Raw genomic sequence first — 24,354 nt, 5'->3', positions numbered from 1 at the left:
TAATAATTAATAATAATAAAAAATAAAAAAAATAAATATAAAAGACCCAGACAAAAACGGGTGTCTACTTAAAGGCCAAAATGCTTCAGGAAAAAAATATAAGGCCAAATTGACTATTTGATCAAATGTTAGGGGCAGGGTTTTAAATAGCGTTTGCGGTCACGTTTATCACGGTTGCGGATACAACGGATGTTATTGTGGTCATTGTGGATATCGCAATCATGAATTTTTTCAAAAGAGCTGATTTTTTTAATAAAAAAACCTGTTTTTAAAAAAAATTAAAATAACAGAATAATAGCGGAATAACGGTCCGCTATTGCTGTGATCAGCTAAATTGCGATTGTCATTCGTCGCTATTGGTGTGATCCCGCTTCACACCGTTATTTTTCGCGATAGCTATTTCGGACACTGTCGCGACTGCGATATAACGGTAGCGACACCGCTATTCGGCCGCTATTTGAAACCCTATTTAGGGGTCTTTTTACCCTAAAATAAAACGTTGTAGGCCAAAATCCAAAAAAAAAATACGGGCCAAAATAATCATTTTGATAAACGTTGGGAGTTAATTTTGACATTATATATTTTTTTAAAGAGATATAAGTATTAAGTAGATAAGTAAGGATAAATCATAAATTTCATCACTCAACTTTGATTTTGTTTTTGCTTTGATCATCTAAATCGAAAAGGCTTTAGTTTAATCATTGAACTTTCGATTTACTCTTATTTTAATCATTCGGGATATATTTGATGCATAATTACAAACTAGTTTAATATTTAATATTTAATATTTATAATAAAAACACTTTGATTTTTATAACAATTTTGTGTAGAAAAAAATAAAGTTTGTCAAGTTATTATAATTTTTTAATAATTAAAAGATAAAGATGTTTTTTATTATATGATTGTGTATTTAAAAAAATGATAGCTTAATTTAATAATTTGAGAGTTAAACGGAATATTAAATAATTTCAATATGTTAATAATTTTTTTTTGGTTAAAATGCAACAAATGGTTACTAATTATAGAATGTTATTTTGTTGAATCTATCGACTATTAAAAGTTATAAAATTATCTCCTAACTATATGAGACTGCTTTGTTGAGTCCCTTAACTATTAATTTACAAAATGATCACTAGATTATTCATATGTTCCGAACTCATTCTTTTCCGCTAAAAATTTAATGGTCGTAGCTGGACGTTGACATGTTGAATGCAATATGTAAAAATCTAATCTCAAAACCGTTTGAGCTGTATTTTATGGATTAACCCTCCATTTACATAATGTCGTCATGCTTGAAAGCTACGGAGATGTCACTAGACATCATTAAAATATGATTTTTATCATATCTCTGTCAACATGTTAACGTCCAACTCAAACGATTATCAATTTTTTAACGAAAAAGAACTAGTTCGGAACATATTAATAGTCAATGACTATTTTATAACTTTTAATAGCCAGTGACTCAACAAAATAATGTCCTATAATCAGATAACCATTTTATACTTTTTAATAATCAGGAGAGTTAACAAAACAAAACCCTATAATTGGAGGACCGTTTATATACTTTACCCCTTTAATTTATGTAATATTATATTTGTATTAGGGAAACCCAAAATTGTTAACAGTAACCGTTAACTGGTATAACCATTATATTTAACAGGTTAATTAACCGAACATTTAATACTAAACGGTTTCGGTTAATTGAACCGCTAAAAATTATGATTAACAATTAAAATTACGGTTACGAATTTTGATAAACGGTTAACCGTTAATAAATTATATTTATCATTTATTATATTTTTACATAAATAAGTTAATATAAGTTTCTATTATTTATAATTTATATATTTTTTAATAAAATTTGTATACAAATAACTTAATATATATTTTTTATTGTTTTTAATTTTTTATTCCTTTGAAAATATAGAAACATACTTACACCAATATAATTATATATTTATTGCTAGGTATTAAGATATTGGGAGATGTACATACTTACATCGGTGTAAGTATGTGTTAAGTGCTACACTTTTATTTTATTTACTTACACCATTGTAAGTATGGGTGTAGTATGTGTTAAGTGCTATATTTTTTTGTTTTATTCACTTGCACCGGTGTAAGTATGTATTAAATGCTATATTTTTTGTAATATGAATTATTAAAAAAAATTAACAAATAACTATAATAGGTTAACCATTGTTAACCTATAATCAAACCGTTAATAACGGTTAACCATTAACGGTTAACCGTTTTTTAAAAATTAAGTTACTGTTAAAAAAATTTCATAACCATTATAATAATTAACTAACTATTTAAGCTAAACGATACAGTTAATCATTTATGAGAGGTCCGAATTTGTATGATGATGATATCTATCCTATATTCACATACATACATCCATACATACCAGCCTTCTAAGGCATCCAAAGCACAAATCCAAAAGCAAAAAGCTACTCTTCCTCTTTCCTCTCTACAAAAAAACAAGACAATTCTTTTCTTTAGCAGAGAGAAGTGAGTTAAAAAGGAAACCTTTCCTTTCTTTTGCCATTTCCATTGGAGAGAAAAGAAAAATGAATGGCCATCAAGCTCAAACAACACCTATTAATCCCCCACAAATCTCCCAAATGTTCCAAAAATTCGCCTTGGCTTTCAAGACCAAGACCTTCGAATTCTTCGCCGACGAAGAAGACGACGACCGTCGCGGCATCAACGCCGCCGATGGATTCTCCCTCCTCGACTCCACCGAAGACTTCATCACCGACCAGAAAGTCGTCGTCATCAAGCCCGACCCACTTCCCAATTCATCGATTTCTTCACTTAACAGAGCTTCCCAGGATCGGACCATCGATACACAGATCGCCGATTCATTTATTTCTTCCGTTTTCGCCGCCGTTTCTTCGTTCGAAGCTTCGTATCTCCAGCTACAAACTTCTCACGTGCCCTTCGTTGAGGAAAGTGTGAAGGCGGCCGATAGAGCTTTGGTTTCTCATCTCCAAAGATTGTATGATTTGAAGCGCTTTTACAAGGAGATTTCGAAGAATCCCGATTCCGAAATCGGGTTGGGTCTCGGGTCTTGCTGGGAATCTCAAGTGCAGGAGAATCAAAGCAAGTTGAGGGCGTTGGGGATTGTTTCGAACCGTTTGCAGGAAGAGATTGATGATAAAGACAATCAAGTCCCGAGTTTGAGGAAAAAATTAGCTGAGATTCAATGGGCTAACACCAAATTATCCAAGAAATTATCCGGTAATCTGAATTCAGCTTGTGATGTTCTTTTGACAGTTAAAGTATTTGATTCTCTTTTGCATGATGCTTGTAGAGCAACTCATACGTTCAGTAAGATTTTGATTGGTTTGATGAGAAAAGCTGGCTGGGATCTTGGTTTGGTTGCCAATTCGATTTATCCCGATATCGACTATGCTAAGGAAGGGCACACTAGATTTGCTTTTCTATCATATGTTTGTTTGGGGATGTTTCGAGGTTTCGATTTAGAAGGTTTCTGTTTGGGCGGTAACGAAGGGAATAAGGGCACTTGTTCATTGAAGCAATTGCTCGAACATGTATCGAGCAACCCCATGGAGTTACTTAGGGACCAAGACTCTGACTTTTCGAGATTTTGTGAGAAGAAGTATCAAGAGCTTATCCATCCCACTATGGAGTCGTCGATTTTTAGCAACTTGGATCGAAATGAGGTCGTGCTGAATTCGTGGCGATCGTTGAGCATATTCTACGAGTCGTTTGTTAGCATGGCTAGTTCCGTATGGACACTTCACAAGCTGGCCTTGTCATTTGATCCTGTGGTTGAGATATTTCAAGTCGAAAGAGGAGTCGAATTTTCAGTCGTATTCATGGAAGATGTCACCAAGAGATGTAACTTGCCCGGGCAAACTAAGGTGAAAGTGGGGTTCACGGTGGTTCCGGGGTTCAAAATCGGAAGCACCGTGATTCAGTGCCAGGTTTATTTAGGTGGGTCACAATGCAAAGGGTAGTAGCTCAAATATTGCACCATGTAGAGAACCAAGTTATACTGAATCTTCTCTTTTATAGAAAGGGTTTTGGATAAAGGTTGTTTCGGTTCGAATCTTCGGGTGCAAACCTTGAAGGTCCTCCGGGATTGTAGATAAACTTTAACGACATTATGACCCCAGAGCCCCAGTAAACACTTACTGTATACTGACTCTGCTGCTGAAGTATACACCGAGCTCGAGGGAGTGACTGCGGGAAGGCAGCTTCTTGACTATCTTCTGATACTACAAAATTTTCAGGTTGTGAATTTCTTTTCTTGCGATTCGCGTGTGAGTCCATGTAGAAATGACTGTATTTTGATACGAGATGAATACTACACCAAATGTGTATCTGCATAATTGTTTCTTATACGACCGGACTTCGTATTTTTTCCCCTTTACAAGTCGTGTCTTTGATTAGAGCATGCTTGCATTGCTTTTTAACACGGTCAAATTCTGTGATTTTGTTGAATCAATTCGAATTTGGAGCGTATCATACATTTCTTGGATGATCAATGCAATTCATCTTTTTTATCCCAAATTTAGCTGTGTTGCTGAGATTTTTCGATTTGCAGCAGTATAGATACAAGCATGGTATTCTTCTGCTCTGCCCCAATAGGTACATCCAACTCTGCATTTTCCGATCTGCCGTCGACTTTTATTGTGATAACATGTGTGAAACCGATGGTTACTCGGGTTTTACTTTTTGCACGTACGATTGTGTTCTTGATTTAGCAGGATTTGGCTGTTATACGTGCGAGTTCTTCATCGCTCTCACTCTCGTCTCGATTCGAATTTAGGGTCCTTTTGTGCAACATCTAGGACCATTTATCTAAAGCAATGATCCATTTCACAAGGCATAGTTTCTTGCTGCAAGTCATGTTTGATAGTTTTATCTTATTCGCTCAATTCCTTTAGCCTCCAGATCCATGGTCCATGGTGCTCTTGACTTTTTGTTCGAAATATCGGTTTTCGGACATGTATTCGAATATGAATACGAGAATACGACTCTCCGAAGACCGGTTTTCGACATGTATTAAACATATTCGAATATGAATACGAGAACATGACTCTCCAAAGACTTCAAATACACGAAAATCTTTGAAAAAAAATAGTTGAATAAAAAACCGATGATTTAACCAGTTGGATTGGTGATATAATCGGAAATAGAGAGAAGAGATGAAAATCCGGCGACAAAAAAAAGATGGTTTCAAGTTTCGACATATATTGTATTAGACCTGGGTTGGTCTAACTTAGAGTGATTAATTCTTAGGTAAATTACCCGGATGGTCAATTTTATATTCGGTTTGATCGATTTTAGTCATCGGTTAAAAAATAGTAATTTGGGTCCCTTACGTTATCTAAGGGTGTGTAAATCCGGGCACCCGGTTTTTCGGGTACCTAAAACATCCGGGTCGGTGATTTCTCAGCCGGTGTCCCGACCCGGATGTTACGGGTACTCGGTAATCGGGTAACCTTTTTTTTTCATTTTCAAATTACTAATTTAAAAAAATATATACACAAATTTAAATATTCGATACTTCAAATTACATACTCCAATATCCGAACATAAAATTTAAAAGTTCGAAATACAAAATCTAATAATCCATAATATAAATAATTCATTATATATATATATATATATATATATATATATATATATATATATATATATATATATATATATAAACTAATCGGGTACCCTGAAAACTTCAATTTTGTAACCCGGGCCTGACTCTGCCGGATAATTTTTTTTAGAAAATTGTCCTGTTTTTTTATGTCCGGGTCGGCAGGTCGAGTAGTTTTGCACACCCCTAACGTTATCAGTCTGTTCAGTTTTAGTCTCTTACTCCCTTTGTCGTTAACTTCCGTTAACCCTTTCACGGAAGTGTTATGTGATAATTAAACAACTAAAAAATTTCACGAAAGAAAAAAACACGTGAATTTTTTAATTGTCAAGTAACACATTTTATTCTTTTAGTTATCAAGTAACATTTCCGTTAAAGAGTTAACTCCAGTTAAAAACTGATAGACTAAAATTAAACGAATCGATAATATAAGAGATCAAATTCACTCTTTTTTTTAACCGGTGATCAAATCCGGTCAGACCGAAAACATAAGAAATATAAGTATAGTATAGACTTAATTCTTTAACATATCATCAATCTAATTGGTTAGGTCATCGATTTTTTATTCAAAGTTGTTCGAATCATTAAATTTGACCCTAGAGTAAATGTCGAGTTATATAATATACATAGATTTAAATTTCAAATTTTATAAAATAAAATTATTAACATTCTAAATTCTATATAATAAAAATAATATAGAGATCACTTAATTATGCTTAAAAAATTGTTTCAGTCATTACTTTAAAAATTATAAAATAATAATTAAATTCATCGAATTGTTATAAAATGATCATTGAATTTAATCAAACTATTAAAAACGGTTATTAGATTTATTAAAATTTTACAATTATTATGATAATTGGAGTGATCATTTTACAATAACTTGATAAATTGAAGGACTGTTTTATAGCTTTTGAATATCAAATGACCAAAATAATTACTTGATCATAATTAATGACCTTTAGTGTGCTTCGCCCTAAAATAATAGGGTAAATTACACTCATGATCATTTAACTACAGGGAGATTCTAATCTGACTATCGATCTTTTAATTTTATCAACCAAATCACTTAACTATTTGGATGAGATGAACCAAACCACTTGTCATTAACATTGGAAAGAGCTCACACAATTAAAAAAGATTGATATAACTACACTCTGATTCTTATTATTTACATGTTTTTATCAATTTTGACCCTAAATTTAATTTAATAAAATTAATCATCTCTAGAATTTATTAAATTAAATAAATTAACATTAATAAAAAATATTCAACCAGATAGTGACACGTGTCATTATCATATCAAAGAATTGAATATATTGAATTGAACTAAGATTATGATTAAATCAATAGAATCTATAAGTAATAAGGACCAAATGTATAATTATACTAATTTTACTAATTATCATTCCAACTTCGTCAAATGCGTCAAATATTAACAGTAGATACCTTGATTAGTATCGTTTAAATAATTAAGTAATATGATTAACAAAATTAAAAGATTAATGGTCATATTATAATCCTCTCATAATTAAGTAGTTTGATTGATAAAATTAAAAAAATAACTGTTAAATTATAATCCTCTTGTAATTAAGTGATCATGAGTAAATTTTACCTAAAATAAATATACAAAAAGTATCCAATCTATTCCTATTTTTCCAGTTTAGTGTTTAACGTTTATTTCGTTCCAGTTTGGTGCCCAACGTTTCATTCTGTTACTCAAAATGAGTTAAGACGTGACAGACCGTTAAATTTGGTCGTTAAGTGACACATGTCACAACCTGCTGATTTTTAAAAATTTATTTAAAATTAAAAAAATTAAATTATATATATATATATTAAAAGGAAAACACAAATTTTGAAATAAACCCAAAACTTTAAAACCTTCATTTCAATCTCTAAACTCACACCGACTGTTGCCTTTTGTCGTCGACGAAGTTCCACCCGACCTTCCTTCCCCTCGACAACCAAAACCCCCATAAAATCGTGATCGATCGACGGTCGATCAACTGTCGGAATCGTGTGGGATCATGATTTTCATCCTAGGGTTCGCGGGGTATAAAAAGTTGATTCGTCATCGATCGGTCACGATTTCATGGTGGTTTTGGTCGTCGAGGGGGAGGGGAGGTCTTGTGGAGCTTCGTCGACTGCAAAAGACTGCGGTCGGCGTGGGTTTAGGGGTTGAAATAAAAGTTTTCAAAGATTTGGATTTATTTCAAAATTTGCGTTTTCTATATATATATATATATATATATATATATATATAATTTTAATTTTTCAATTTTAAATAAAATTTTAAAACTATCATGTTGTGACACGTGTCACTGAATGAGAAAATTAACGCCGTTGACAGTCTGGGAACATAAATGAGTAACGGAATAAAAAATTAGGTACCAAACTGAAACAAAATAACGTTAGACATTAAACTGAAAAACCGAACATAAATTAAACACCTTTTATATATTTAATATAAATAATACGAAGTTATTTTTATACAACTCTATCACAGACCATCAACAACAAATCCAAAACCGAATAACAACCCAAATTTAAGGGTTTACCATTCAAAATCAATTATCTATAAATAAAACACTATAATATGAATTTTGTAAAAATCCCTAATTAAACATTGGCCCAAAGCTCAAATCAATCAAATTATAGCAAAAGAACAGAAAACGCTCATTGATTTTCACTATTTCTCTCTGTTTCTTTGTTTCTTTCGTTCGTTTTCTCGCTGCGAGAAAACGAAGAACAAAAATTTTGGGAAAAAAAGGGGGAAAAACTGTAAATTCCTATGTTTTTACCAAATCAAAGTACCCCATTTATTTAAATTCCAGTTGCTTGATTCTTCATTGACTCCCATGAATCAATTCTAGCAGCCATATCAGATCCTTTTGATCTATTGAAAAACCAAAGATTTTCCCCTATTTTTTTCCATCAGAATATGGTTAAGAAGTAGTAGCATTAAAAGAGCTTGCTTTTCCCTTTCTTCCACCGTGTCAACCACCGTCAACGCCGCCGTTAAAGCGGAGTATTCCCCAAATCTTGAATACCCATTTCTTCAAAACCCACAAATCATTCATACCCATTTCTTCAAAGCCTGGTACAATGTCTCATCTTGATGATATTCCGTCAACGCCGGGGAAATTCAAGATGGAGAAATCGCCGTTCATCCACGGCAGAATGCGGTGGCATTGGCAATCTTCACTAGCGAAGTTCTGTTTCTGGTCATTAATCTTCACCGGCGTGATTTTCATATTCTTCTTCCGATCTCCGTCGTCGAATCCGATCGCTCAAGACCCTTCTCGTCGCTCTCTCCGTACTTACAATTGGGGAGGACCCGTTTGGGAAAAACGGGTGCGTTCATCCGCCCGAGTCCGTTCTCATAACGGGTTCTCTGTTTTGGTCACCGGAGCCGCCGGTTTCGTCGGTACCCACGTCTCGGCCGCCTTGAAAAAGCGAGGCGACGGCGTTCTTGGACTCGATAATTTCAACGACTATTACGATCCTTCGTTGAAACGAGCACGGCAAGCGCTTTTGGAGCGCAGTGGGGTTTTCATCGTTGAAGGAGATATCAATGATTCGGCTCTATTAAGGAAGCTTTTCGAGGTCGTCGCCTTCACCCACGTTATGCATTTGGCTGCTCAAGCCGGCGTCAGGTACGCCATGGAAAACCCTGGCTCTTATGTGCATAGCAATATTGCTGGTTTCGTTAATTTGCTCGAAGTTTGCAAGTCGGCGAATCCGCAGCCGGCGATCGTGTGGGCGTCTTCGAGTTCGGTTTACGGACTTAATAGCAAAGTTCCATTCTCCGAAAGAGATCGGACTGATCAGCCTGCTAGTTTGTATGCTGCTACTAAGAAAGCTGGTGAAGAGATTGCTCACAGTTATAATCATATATATGGACTTTCTTTAACTGGTTTGAGGTTCTTCACGGTTTATGGTCCTTGGGGAAGGCCGGATATGGCGTATTTCTTCTTCACTAGGGACATTTTGAAAGGGAAGTCGATACCGATATTCAAGGCGGCTAATCACGGCACGGTGGCTCGGGATTTCACCTACATTGATGATATTGTTAAAGGGTGTCTAGCTGCATTGGATACTGCCAAGAAGAGTACCGGTAGCGGAGGGAAGAAAAAGGGTCCGGCTCAATTGAGAGTATACAATTTGGGGAATACTTCGCCGGTGCCTGTTACGGAGCTCGTGAGTATTCTCGAGAGGCTTTTGAAGGTTAAGGTAAAGAGGAACTTCATGAAGTTGCCACTGAACGGGGATGTTCAGTTTACGCACGCCAATATTAGCTTGGCTCAAAGGGAGCTCGGATATAAGCCCACGACCGATTTGCATGCCGGGTTGAAGAAGTTCGTGAGGTGGTATCTCGGTTTCTATTCCGACGGGAAGAAAGCTGCCGAATAACTCTCGTCCTCCGTATCGCGGTAGGATCGAATCCTCTGAATTATTGTTCATTATTATACGTAATAATTTGCTTAATTATCGATATTCGACATTATCTATAAAGATTGTTGTATAAGGAGGTACATTATTGTCCTGCTTTGAAGTTTTTTAATCAGTGGGCATTGTTTGCCATCCCGGTAAACACTGTATCAAAAGAATAATTGAACGATCTTTTGCCTTTCCCCCTGGAATGTAATTGTTGTAGTTTCTGGCCTTGGAGAAAACAAGACCATATGCTGATTGATGGACCTGTATCATTGTTATGCAATTTCAATAAAAATAGCACATAAATTATATCTTCTTTCTCTAGCAGATAAGTAACTTTGTTCGATTTGTTGAACTTAATAAGAAATATGTTACGATTCGTGTCATATGTTTGTTCGAGCCAAGTTCGAGCTCGAGCTTTCTTAAGCATTCAGTGGGATTGTTTGTGTTACGTTTGTTCGAGGCGAGTTCAAATTCAAGCTCGAGCTTTTTCAAGCATTCAGTTCGACGGTTTGAGTGTTATGTTTGTTCCAGGCAAGTTCCAGCTTGAGCTCGAACTTTTTTAAACATTCAGTTCGACGCGATACACCCTTAATTCCAAGTAAAGCCAATTCAATGTATGATTGAAAACACCAAAAGCATTTCAAATTGAACCAAAAATGTAAAGATGGATAATTGTGACACACTAAACATGATCTTTTCCCTCTCAAGTATTCTCAATTTCAGACATAAATGAACTAGTTCATTAAAAACACATTGATACCAAAAGTTTAGCCCTGCATATCCAAAGCACCTGGAAGATGGTTCAACTGTGAGCTCTAAGCCACAAGAGTGCTGGCGGTGGTCGATTCACTGCATGAAGAAAAATATGTCAAGATTGCAAGTAAAAAACCAGAATCTTCAGACAGGAGAATGCTAGAATAACCACTGCTGGGGTCGACAACATTTTCCGAAAGAGCATTACTCCAAACCATTGCCTAAACACCAATTTACAATGACTGACACTTCTGTCCGGCACATAACCGGATATGGGTACAAAATAAAGATTTGTGAATGATACACGCATCAAACACTTGCTCCGGCTCCAACAAACTAAACTATCAAGTACAAAATATGTTAAGAACATCAACGGGAAGCAGGGATACAAAAACTTACTATTTCCACACTGGTGGAAGCTTCTTTGTCTTCTTGTAATAGCGGGCGAGACGGTGAATTCTGCTCTCGACCAAGATTAACCTAAACTTGGAATCCTTGTCCTTCCTGTTCCGCTCGAGATGCTTTCTGATGGCAACAGCTTTCTTAATCAGGTGGTAGAGATCCTCGGGAATCTCAGGAGCAAGGCCTGACAAAATCAAATCGATAAGTTGAATGTTTAACGTCAAATACGAAGGCAAATGCAACGGCGGAAAAAGTCAATAAGGTGTACCATGAGCTTTCAGTATCCTCAAAATCTTGCCGCCGGTAACACTCTTAACCTGAGCAATCCCATGCGAGTCTCGGAGGATGACACCGATCTGAGATGGGGTCAAACCCTTCTTTGCAAACTTGCAAATGTTCTCCTCAACCTAAAATATGAAATCAATTTTAATGAATATTGCCAACAAAAAATATGGCAAATCTTTTATATAGACTTAATAAACTAACAAAATTAGGTTTTTCATCTCCCCATCACATGACTGTAAACCTCTGTTACGAGTTCCGGGTAAGTATCGATGTGGGTATGTTGTATGCACCATTTTTTCAAGATTTTTCCATGTATATATCTGAAGGATGCCATACCCTCGCACACATGGCCAAATGTGTCGAACATATGAATATTTCAAGGAAGATGAAGGTTCGGATTAAATATAATATAGGCTAAAGTACACATTTAGTACCTAAACTCACTTTTGGTCTGTTTTAGTACCTAAACTTTCAATTTTTTCAAAACATACCTAATGTTTACTTTCTGCTTCATTTTGGTACCCACCGTTAAAAAATTAGGTACTTAAATGAAACAAAAAGTACATGTTAGGTATGATTTTGAAAAATTGAAAGTTTAGGTACTAAAACAGAACAAAAATTATAATTTAGGTAATAAACATGTAATTCATCCTATAATGTAAATTCAAAAAATTAGAGTATCACAAATGGCAAATTATATGAAATAGTCCAAGCCTTTGAGGAAGATCAATGAACTACAACAATCTCACAACACTTCATTAGTAAAAGTAAGGTTAAATTTACTAGTGCATAACAACCCGAAGATAGCCAGGTTAAATTTACTCAAAAAGAAATAGTTTTAATGAGCAAAAAGTACATCAAACAAGAACCAGGGACTACTTTTATTCCACATTTGAAAATGCAAAAAAAAAAAAACAAAACATAACTAAACCATATAGCCATGTTTAACACACTCGAAAAAAACCAAAATTTTCAACTCAACTTGACTTGAAAAAATTTTCAAATAAATTTTGAATTATAAAATAAAACTTAATAAATCAAATAAATCAAAATTTTTAGTGATTAGTAGATTAGTTTTCAAATTCAAGTTACTCAAATTTGATATTGCATATGAAAATATATATACGAATATCATATATATAGCTATAGAAAATTGTTTAAAATGAAATCAATTAATATCACAACATCATACATTTTTACAATTAAATCTAGGGTAAAATACAAATTTAGTACCTAAACTATCAGTTTTAGTTCGTTTTAATACCTAACCTTTCATTTTTTTTTAAATCATACCTAACAATTTGTTTTGTTTCATTTTTGTATCCACCCTTAAAAACTTAAGGTGTTTAGAAACTAAACTTTCATTTTTTTTTCAAAATTAAGGTTAAGTTTTTAATGGATACTAAAATAAAACAAAAATTGATTGTTAAAAAATTGAAAGTTCAGGGATTAAAACGGACCAAAACTAATAATTTAAGTACTAAATGCATAATTTAACAGAAACTCAAATAACTCGACTCTCCGTCGAATACTCACCCTACTTATTAGTATCCAATATCACAGCCGAGTCCGAGAAAACATAGAATGAACGTACTATCAAACTCAAAAGGTAATCATCGAGAAATTTTCCGCATAGCCTTCATTTTCACAAACATAACATTATTCAATTAATGGAACTACGAATAATTACAAAAAATATCAAGCTCGTTTCAACCACTAATCAAACTCATATGGTTAAAACAAGTAGTGACTCACATCTTGAGAAGAGATCTTCAACCAACTAGGCGGGGTTCTCTTGTAAGGCAAAGCGGACGCTGAAATACCTTTCCTGCAAGAGAAAAATTTCAAATCAATGACGAAAGCGGATAGAAGAGATTCGATCGATGAAATCGTGAGGTTGTTTTCAGGTGATAATGAATCGAGTTTTTTTGGAGGAAATACGAACCCTCGGCTGTGCATACGACCCATGGTGACAGTGTTTGGAACTCGGCTGCTTCCTTTGGTCACTCGTCTTCTTCTGCTGTTGCAATGAGCAGAGAAACCCTAGACTCAAAATGGAGGATGGGGATTAGGGTTCTTATTATCCCTTTTGTTCTCTGCTAGTTATTTATTTGGGCCTTCTTTTTTTCACCATTGGTGGTCTGGTTTTCAAGTATTGTTTCCCGTACACATTGGGCCAGAGCTTGCCAGTGAATTTTTGATAAAGTCATTTAAAATTTAGGGTTTTAATATTTAAACTATCAGTTTTAATTCATTTCAGTATCTAAACTTTCAAATTTTCAAAACTATACCTAACTTTTAGTTTTTTCGTTTTAGTACCCGTTCAATATTTAATGTTAAGTTTTGAATTTTTTTTGAAAGTTTAGATACTAAAACGGATCAAAACTAATAGTTTAGGTTTTAAAAATGCTAAGTTTTTTGATTGGGTATTAAAATGAAACAAAAACTAAACGCTAAGGTATGGTTTTGAAAAAACTGAAAGTTTAGGTACTAAATCGGATCAAAATTGATAGTTTATGTATTAACTGCTTAATTTACCTTAAAAAATTTAGATTTATTTTTGTGTAAAGTACACAAATGGTCTCTTGACTATACGATATTACTTTGTTGAATTCCCTTGGTAGCAAAAGTTACGAAATATTATTTTGTTGAGTCCCTTAACTATTAAAAGTTACAAAAGGATCAAACGACTATTCATATATTCCAAACTTGTTCTTTTCTGATTACATCTCCGGTTAAGATAACAAAATATAAAGGGTAAACTACACATTTAGTACCTAAGCTATCAGTTTTGGTATGTTTTAGTACCTAAATTTTCAATTTTTTTCAAAATCATATTTAACATTGATTTTTTGTTTCATTTTAGTACTCGTCGTTAAAAACTTAATGCATTTAGTATCTGAACTATCAGTTTTGGTATGTTTTTTACCTAAAATTTCAATTTATTTAAAAAAAACTTAACGTTAGATTTTAAACGGGTATTAAAATGAAACAAAAATAAAACTTTAGGTATGGTTTAGAAAAAAAATGAAAGTTTAGGTACTAAAATGACCAAATAGTTTAGGCACCAAACGTGTAATTTACCCAAATATATATTGGTAAGTCATCAAGCATTCCTCCTATGTTTGGTAGCGGTTCGATTCATTTCGGTGCATCTCAATGTTTAAGACTAGTGTTAACGGTGATGGAAAGGTGTGGGGATGATGCTCTTTAATGATCGATGTTACTTATCTATATTTTTGTCTTCACTGTTCGTTCTTTTCGGGAGCTTCTCATTAGTGTCTCTTTGACATTTGCAGTGCAGATAGATGTGTTATGGCATCCTCGGGATTTCAAGCCGATGTCAAAGCTTTACAAAAGCAACTGGCGGCTAGGCACTTGGTAAGGTTTCACCTTTGAAAGATATGCAGCAGCTAATGTTTATACATGTGTGTATATATATATATATATATATATAATGGTGCTTCTCAAAATACAGATTTATCAGCATCAGCACAAGAAGCAAATGAGCTGCCCTGCAATGGCTCAACTGCTGTCCAACACCCTTTATTACAAGCGCTTCTTTCCTTCTTTTAATGTTCTAGGCGGCCTAGATAATGAAGGTATTCTGCTTTGATCTTAAACCACTAGGAAAGGGTTGTGTGTTCGCATACGATGCCGTCGGTTCCTATGAGAAGGTTGGATACAGTTCCCAAGGGTCTGGTTCGATGCTCATCATGCCTTTCTTGGATAACCAACTGAAATCTTCCAGTCCTCTCCTATTGCCTGTCCAGGTATGGCTTCGAGTTCAATTATTTTTTTTGTCTCGTATCATCAAGACTTTGCATTTTTTTCATCTCAAGCCCATGGTCTTGCAGGATGCTGTTACTCCCCTTGTGGAAGCTGAAGCTGTGGATTTGGACATCCCATGTTGTGTATGTGCTCGTAACCTACACTCACACTTGAGTTCAAAGAACATAGCTGGAGCTATGGTGTTAGTATACTGCTATGTTTCAATGTCAAAACCAAGTCTGCTATTAATTTATTGCTCCCTTCTGTTTCCTTCTCGAGTTCGAATAACATGGAAAATATTCGCACTTCTTTTTCCCTTCTCGAGTTCAACTAACTTGGAAAAAGCTCGAATTTGATTAACATAGTATGATCCTCCGAAGATCCTTTAGATAGATGAAAAAACTCAGTCCGATTAGCATAGATCTTAAGTGCCTCGAAATATAGGTAAGTTCCCTTCTTAGTTGTTGTGATCTTGGCTCCTATGTTGACTCCTTTGACTTTCAAGACATGGAGTTTAATGAGGCAATCCGAGCCTTTTTGCAAGGTTTCAGATTGCCAAGTGAGGCACAAAAGATTGATCGAATCATGGAAAAGTTTGCTGAGCGTTATTGCAAATGTAACCCAAAGGCTTTCATCAGTGCCGATACAGCATATGTCCTTGCTTACTCCGTCATAATGCTCAATACTGATGCCCATAACCCTATGGTTAAGAACAAGGTGCATATACATTCTCTATCCGATCTTGTTTCCATTTAGTGCTTAAAAATTGATGTTCTCCCCTTTCCCTAAATTGAAATGTGCAGATGTCAGCTGATGATTTCATAATCGTGGCATAGATGATGGAAAAGATTTGCCAGAAGAGTACTTAAGATCATTATTTGAACGGATCTCAAGAAATGAGATCAAAATGAAAGACGATGATTTTTCTGTGCAACAGAAACAGTCAGTGAACTCCAACAGAAGTTTAGGTCTGGACAATATCTTGAATCTTGTTATACGCAAGTACGATGAAGACCGGCGTATGGAGACCAGTGACGATCTTATCAGGCACATGCAAGAACAATTTAAAGAGAAAGCTCGCAAATCCGAGTAAGACCGGCTTTTGAGCTTTTATGTTGCTGCTCTACTATGGAGAGGTTCCTGTTTGACTGTATATCACTGAACCATCTTACTAGTTCTTTTTCCCCCTTAAATCTTGTTATGGTGGCATTTAACATTTGAAATAGAAACTTTGTTTTTGATTTCCATTGTACTGTCATTTTGTAGGTCAGTTTATTATGCAGCCACAGATGTGGTGATTCTGAGATTCATGGTTGAGGCATGCTGGGCTCCTATGTTGGCTGCCTTCAGTGTGCCTCTAGACCAAAGCAATGATGAAGTAGTGACAGCTTTGTGTATTGAAGGCTTCCGCCGTGCAATACATGTCACTATTGTGATGTCCATGAAGACTCGTAGAGCGCATTTACGACTTCATTAGCTAAATATACATCACTTCACTCTCCTGCAGATATAAAGCAGAAAAATATCGATGCAATCAAGGTTAGTATTGTGCTTCTACGGTGAATATCTTGTTAGTGAGACCCGTTATTTGAACTCTGCGAAAATTTACTTTTGCTTGTGGACCTAACACACAATTTTCCTTGTATATTGTTAATGGGCAATAGTTACAATTGCAGATGAAGATGAAGATTATTTACAAGAAGCCTGGGAGCATATTTTGACATGCGTGTCACGGTTTGAGCATTTGCATCTCTTGCAAGAGGGTGCTCCTCTGGATGCCACTTTCTTTGCCTTCTCTCAGAATGAATCAGAAAACTCTAAGCAAGCTAAGTCCGCCGTCCTTCCTGTTTTAAAGTAGGATTCGGACGAATTCGGTATGCTTCTTCTGCAGTGACGAGGGGCTCGTATGACTGTGCTGGTATCGGAGGTACAAGTTGGACTCTCACATCTGAAGCGATGAACAATTTAGTCTCCAATCTCAACATGTTGGAACAAGTTGGAAGCGCTGAAATGAATCGTATATTCACACGTAGTCAAAAATTGAATAGCGAGGCAATCATAGACTTTGTGAAGGCTCTTTGCAAGGTGTCCATGGAGGAGTTGCGATCTACGTCCGACCCTCGGGTTTCCAGCCTTACAAAAATCGCTGAGATCGCGTAAGAATCAGTCCACTTTTCTTCCTTTGCCTTAATCTTAATGCAGTTAATTTGTTCTATGTTGCTTGACTCCAAATTGTTGATCTACTGACAGGCACTACAACATGAACCGGATCCGACTGGTATGGTCAAGCATCTGGCTTGTGCTCCCTGATTTTTTCTTGACCATTGGCTGTTTCGAAAGCCTTTCAATTGCAATCTTCGCGATGGACTCTTTACTGCAGCTATCAATGAAATTTTTGGAGCGAGAAGAGTTGGCTAATTACAATTTCCAGAATGAATTTATGAAGCCTTTTGTTATTGCCATGCAGAAGAGTAGTGCAGTCGAAATCCGAGAACTAACTGTAGACCCCAGAATTTTGTCCTCATCCCAGTGACCCAGCTCATCTAAGCTTGAATAACTTGCATTCAAAGTGCCGCTGCCCCAGAGCTTGTTTCCTACTAATGCCTATAGATGCATGTGAGGTATAATCTAAAGCATGATCACATTACAAATTGCTATTTTTTTTTATGTAAAAGCTATGCAAGAAAATGACTATAAAAAGCCGAATGAAAATGTGAGAAAAGAGGGAGTTCCTCTCGGTTTTTTAGCAAGGAACGAACAATAAAAATACAAAAAAAAAAAAAGAATTCTTCGGGAATCGAAAACAGAACCGGATTTGTTTCAAAGCGAAGAGGGGTTAGAGACTTACCGAGGTGGCGCGAGTTATGGCTCCACCGTGAGCGGCGATAAGTGTTGTGAGAGGAGGAAGAAAAGCTAAGAAAATGTCATCACACATAATGAAGATATAAAGGGGGAAAGGAAAGTGGTTCATAATTGTGGAAAGGAAAAAATGCTTTTATTTTAATTTTGGGTTAACCTCACATAGGGCCCTTTAATTTCTTGTCATCTTTTATGTTGGTCTCTTAAATTTTTGGATTATTTATGTTTAAGCCACTCTATTATCGCATTTTTTTAAAATTAGTCACCAAACTTGTGCGGTTAATTACGTTTAGGTCCCTATAATATTACCTTATTTTTACATTCTAGTCACCGAACCTCCACGTTTTATTTTATTTTATTTTAGGCGCTTTATTTTTGTTATTTTCAATTCGATCACCAATATATTATATTTTCTAATGATTTATACCTGTAGCTTTCGTTTCATTTATTTTAATCACTATTAGTTTTTTATTTAACCTCGATTATTTTAATTCCTTATATTTCAATCTATGTTTATTTTTATTTAGTTACCATCTTTTGTTTTATTGCACTCTAACCTATATAATTAGATTTTATTACAATTTAGGCCCCTGTATTTATTTTAAATTGATTGTTGAAGACCTTATTTGTTCATATTGATTTATTAGATCGTTCTACTTTAATCCTTTAATTTTTATTTATGCTATTTTAGTACTTTAATTTTTTTTCTTTTGCTATTTAATTCCTTAAGTTTATGTTTTTCTCTTGCAGCTCATTCCTAGAATTAATTCGATCCGTGAATTTTAATTATTTCTAATTTATTATTATTATTTTTTATAAATTCCCTTTCATTCCCTTTTATTTATTTACCTTTTTTTTTACATTTTAATCTTAATACTAACTCTTTATTTTTGTTGGTTTTATTTTTTACTTTATTTGTGATTTTTAGGGATACTTTTAATTGATCAAAAGGTAAATGATTATAATCGAATCTCTAAATTTAAATTTAAATTTTAATGTTCGCAATTAAGACAACCGGCAAATTAAATGATACAGAAAGGGCAGTTCAAGGGTGTTAATCCTTCCTTGACTGTAATCGACTCCCGAATCTGGTAAAACGCAGATCAGGTAAGATGGTGTCCAATCAACCAAATTTTTTACGAAAAATAAATGATCAGTGGCGACTCCTAATATTTATTTCAAGTTGAAGCCGAATTTCGAGCCCACCCGAAAGGCGGTTGCGACACTAACCATCTGATGTGTCTCGCAGATGGCGTCGTCTCGAGTCCGTCATGTCAAATCAGGGTGGAGGGGCATGTTCATGGTATTTAATTCTTTTATAACTATCATAACACATTCATACTTCGATAACTTAAAATTTTAATAAATTTACCATTGAACTGATGAATTTTCCTTCAGGTTCTCACCACTGCAGCTTATGACAGCCACAAAAATATTGTACTGCTAGCCTTTGAAATAACAGAAAAGATTATTCGAGACAATTTGCCGTACAAAACCGAAACAACCACCTTCACAGATTGTGTGAATTGCCTAATTGCATTCACCACCACCAAGTTCAGCAAAGACATTAGTCGCAATGGAATTGCTTTTCGCTTTTCTTCGATTCTGGGCCATGAAGCTTGCCGAAGGAGATCTCAGCTCCTCATCGACTTCATCTAGCAAGGGGAATAGTGGAAGGCAAGAAAACGGAGAGCCGACGGATAACGAACAAAATAAAGAGGCTTCTCATGGTCCCAGCGCGTCTTGTGACGATTCCGAGAGCCTGAGAACGCAGCATCTTCGTGCTTCTTTGTCCGATGCGAAGTGCCGAGCTTCCGTTCAGCTTTTATTGGTTCAGGCCTCGATTGAAATTTATAACATGTTTCGGACTCGCCTTTCGGCTAAGAACATCTTAGTCCTCTTTGATGCAATGCACGATGCAGCGGTCCGTGCTCACGCGATCAACAATGATACCGCATTACGTACCAAGCTCCAAGAGTTTGTCGGATGACACAGATGCAAGATCCCCCGTTGCTGCGTCTCGAGAACGAGTCGTATTAATTTTGCCTTACGTTCTTGCATAATCTGATAACGGATAGGCCTACAAGTTTCGAGGAGGATCGAGTAGAGTCTCATCTCGTCGATCTTTGTGGGGAGGTGTTACGGTTTTATACCGAAACCGCAAGCTCCGAACACATTTCCGACGCATCTCCCGACTGCCAACAAATGCAGTGGTTGATCGTCATTATTTTCAAGTCATTCGTCATCAAGATGTTCTAAATCAACCATTAGTTTTCACAAAAATCATCTCCATAATTCTTTTCTTTCCCCTCCAACAACTGTCCATGCAAAAAAAATTAAAAATGATTATTTTCATCTATACCAGCAACCACAAGCAATGTTCCTATCGTAACAGATTTAAGAAAACATCAACATTAGTAGAAATTGAAAGAGTCGTTGTTTAATAACGGAAAATGTTGGTCAAATGATCAAATTATGATATTTTTTAAATTAAAGGGCCACATTGAAAGAAAAAAATAGTATGAGGGCCTTATTGGTTTCTTTCAAGTACAGGGCTTCTCGTCCCCTTTTCCAATAATATTTTATTTTTGAGTGAATTATATATTTAGTATCTCAACAATTACTTTTATTCTATTTTGATCATCCAACTATATTTAAAAAAATGAGTATAATCTAATAATTCGTCGATTAATATATAACAAGTTATCAAAAACCATGGATTTATTTGTAATTGATTACACTTACTTTTTAGATTTCAACACGTACTGTGAATTATGAGAAGTTCTACCGTGCGACAACTTTAATATATGGTTAAAGAAATGTACTACTGGTTTTGTTATTATTTTTTTAACAAAATCGATAAAAAAAATTACCTAAAACATTATTATTTCTACCTAAAACATTAATATTTTTTTAACATTTCTGGTAAAGTGTCCAATAATAACAAAACCGGTAGCGCTTTATCGGATATGTTAACAAAACCGATAAAGCGCCCAATAATAACAAAACCGGTAGAAATAATAATGTTTCCGGTAATTTTTACTGGTTTTGTTAAAAAATAATAACAAAACCGATAGCCATTTCTTTAGCCGTGTATTAAGGCTGTCGCATGTGAGATTTTCTCGAGAATTATTGCAAATTAAATTAGAGAGGATCAACTTCTCTACTTTATTAGAGAAAGGATGACATTCAAAATTAGATTTAGACCGTATATATGTTTTGTCAAAATGCGATTACGATTTCCGGTAAAAGATTAACATCTAATCAGAGTGGCGCAGTGGAAGCGTGGTGGGCCCATAATCCATAGGTCCCAGGATCGAAACCTAGCTCTGATAATTTTAGATAAATTGAATGTTAAGGATTTATTTGAGTGTAATGAAAATGTATGGACTTAAATAAGGTTGTAAAATTTAGGGGGGGCTTCAAATATTTTGGCCAACGAATAACTTGCAGAGGAGAATACCAGCTGGAGGGAGGACATTGTCCACAAGTAAGAAGATAGCCATTTTAGGCACTCAATTTGATAAGCCACTGTCAGATCATCAGCTGGTACCAAGGATCCGGTAAACTATATAAACCCGAGGAATATATATCTTCTACCCGACTTGAGGAGTGCATGGATGATTATCAAGCAAGTTAATGGATCATGAGTTGGATAATGTTTATTAAAATTTGTTAAGTTTGTTTAAATTTTATTTGACTCGTGCTCATTAAGTTCGATGTTCGTTGCTCGTCTCATTGCTCGTTAAGCTCACCAAAACTTTTACCTTATTTTATTAACTATATTACTAATACTATATAGAGCTTAACATAAACATAAATTAATAAACTTAACCAAAAAATTATCAAGAGTGTATGAAGTAATTTCAAAGTCTAAACTCAAAATATAAAAAATAAACAAGCTAGCCGTGAACTTATCGACCGAGTTAGACTTTGCTCAACTTAACTCATTAAAATCTCGAATCGAGACAACCCGAATGGAATTTTTATCGAGTTTTGACTGAATCGAATTCAAACTAGTCACGAGTTGTTCCAAGCACCCCGAGAGAAGCGTGCATAAATATATAAACAATTAATCAATTATAACCCGCAAATCATTTTTATATATTATTCATCAAACAATTAATCAATTATAACCCGCAAATCATTTTTATATATTAATCAGCAAACAATTAATTTAGGGTATATAGAGATGGGCATGAGTCGGATTAGATCGGGTTTTCGATCAATTCAATCTGACACGATAATTAATTTCCTTCCATCCAATCCGAACCTAACCAAAAAATTATGCACCCTCCATCCAACTTGAACTCGATCACCTTTTTGAGATAAAATTTAAACCGACTTGAAATATATATTTATAAAAAATATTACTTTTATTTAATAAAAAATTGAAAAATACATAGGGGTCTTATTACAATTGTCCCCAAATATATAAGGTAAAATTATAAATTTTTGGGTTTGGTCTGATATTTTTCACATAAACCAGAATAATAAAATCTATAAAAAAATCCCGATCCAACCTAATCCGAACCCAATTTTTTAAAAGAAAATTTAACCCGAGAGATCGGGTCGGGTCAGAACCCATCGGGTTCAGGCCCCATGCTCATCCCTAGGTATACATCGTTCATTCGATCTAACATAAATATATAATTTTTTTATTTAGTAAAATAAGTATCTAATTAAAAATTATAAAAAGATATACTATAACAATTATCTTTTTATTTATAGAAGGAATTTTCCCAATCAAGTCAGGTCAAAGATCTTTTACCCTAAATCTAAATCAGATATAAACTCACCCTTTATAAAATTTGACTCAACCCAATACAAATCTATATTTAAATAAAAATTTAACCCGATCAAATTCGACCTCACCGTTTGCTATAGTACATGTGGAACTCTTTATGATGAAATGACGAGTTTTATAAAATATGTTAAAAAACAAAAATCATTATAAGATCCAAAAGAAAATTATATAAAACTTGTGATTCCACGCATATTATAACAAAATGGCTTAATTCTCAAACATTTCATTTTTAATTTTTTTCTTCTAAATTATTTAGTCAACGAAATCGTGTTTGAACACTTGAATAATTGTAAAGAAATATAATTAGTATAGTGATAATTACGGATGTCAGAATTGGATCGGATCATTTGGTTGAATTAGTTAAATCAGTGAAGTAAATATTATGTATGTTGTTAAAAAAAAATCAAGAGTTAACTACTTTAAATACCACTCTAATTTTGCCATCCTGTCATTAAATTGTTAACAGGATGTTGACATGGCATCTACTCACCGTAACAATGATGACATAGATTGTTTCATTAAGACGACGCAGTTTTTATAAGGACTATTCTTATTTTCTAAACGACGTAGTTTTGTGAATGACTTTTATTATTCCCAAAATCCATTAAAGTATTCATTAATATGTTTTTATTCCCAAAACAAAACAAAACCTATCCCAGCCAAACCCCAAAACTCTTTAGATGAATAAACGATTCATGTGAAAAAAAATTGTCTGCCATTTGATTTTCACTGAAAAAACAAAATGGAGAAACGATTCCAGTGATCCAAAAGAATGACGAGCAAGAAATATGGTAAGGATTTTGAAAAAAATGAAAGGTATTTTTTTGTTCGAAATATTTTAGGGTTTTATATGAAAAAGATTTTTTTTGTTTGTTTCGAAATATAACATATGTGGGATCTGAAAAAACTTATTTCATTTGTTGTTTTGTTTGGGTAATAATCTACCTAAAATAGGATTTTGTTTCGAAATATTATTGGTTGCATGCTTAATGGGTTTTTTTTTTTGGTGATTTGTGATGAGATAGAGTTTTCATTTGTTGTTTTTGATATGTTCTTTTCGACTTATGATTGTTGTTGCATATGACTATTTTTATATATATTGTGATTGTTGCTGTTGAATAGGATACACATGTTATTGTAAAGTTGTCATTAATGGCGGTCCAAGTTTTGTTTTTCTTACATATGAATGATGACCCATCTACTGGTTTTTAGTCTCTGGAAAAATAATTCTAAAAGTTGGGTAAAGGGACTAACATGGTGGTTTTATGGTAAATTCTTCTAGATTTAAGGAGTTATTTTATGCTTTAAGGACTTATTTTTTATGATTTTTTTACAGGTTTTGAATCTGAATATTTTACAATTGTCATGCACCATGGTGGTTTTATGGTAAATTCTCCTAGTTTTA

General features: G+C 34.4%; 3 protein-coding genes and 1 pseudogene across 3 annotated transcripts; 3 read left to right on the top strand and 1 right to left on the bottom strand.

The window, feature by feature from the left end:
* Positions 1–2,440: 2,440 nt before the first annotated feature.
* LOC120136745 (protein GRAVITROPIC IN THE LIGHT 1-like) lies at positions 2,441–4,426 on the top strand. The gene has a single exon (XM_039152711.1). The coding sequence runs from the start codon at positions 2,571–2,573 to the stop codon at positions 3,984–3,986; it is 1,416 nt and encodes a 471-aa protein (XP_039008642.1). The 5' UTR covers positions 2,441–2,570; the 3' UTR covers positions 3,987–4,426.
* A 3,934-nt stretch (positions 4,427–8,360) lies between these two features.
* LOC120136680 (UDP-glucuronate 4-epimerase 3-like) lies at positions 8,361–10,326 on the top strand. The gene has a single exon (XM_039152636.1). It carries the CDS (start codon positions 8,738–8,740, stop codon positions 10,043–10,045), a length of 1,308 nt encoding a protein of 435 aa, XP_039008567.1. The 5' UTR covers positions 8,361–8,737; the 3' UTR covers positions 10,046–10,326.
* A 363-nt stretch (positions 10,327–10,689) lies between these two features.
* Positions 10,690–13,608, bottom strand: LOC120136696 (40S ribosomal protein S13-like). The gene is made up of 5 exons (XM_039152657.1): positions 13,458–13,608; positions 13,268–13,340; positions 11,496–11,634; positions 11,225–11,411; positions 10,690–10,921 (listed from the first exon to the last, which is right to left on the bottom strand). The coding sequence occupies exons 1-5, from the start codon at positions 13,478–13,480 to the stop codon at positions 10,888–10,890; spliced, it is 456 nt and encodes a 151-aa protein (XP_039008588.1). The 5' UTR covers positions 13,481–13,608; the 3' UTR covers positions 10,690–10,887.
* Positions 13,609–14,696: 1,088 nt separating this feature from the next.
* Positions 14,697–17,816, top strand: LOC120136831 (annotated as a pseudogene).
* Positions 17,817–24,354: the final 6,538 nt, after the last annotated feature.

This window comes from Hibiscus syriacus, unplaced genomic scaffold (genome assembly GCF_006381635.1).
Source record: "Hibiscus syriacus cultivar Baekdansim isolate YM2019G1 unplaced genomic scaffold, ASM638163v2 tig00110637_pilon, whole genome shotgun sequence".
NCBI classification, from domain to species: Eukaryota; Viridiplantae; Streptophyta; class Magnoliopsida; order Malvales; family Malvaceae; genus Hibiscus; species Hibiscus syriacus.
The sequence above is the reverse complement of the archived record's forward strand: the minus strand, read 5'-3'. Positions and strand labels throughout refer to the sequence as shown.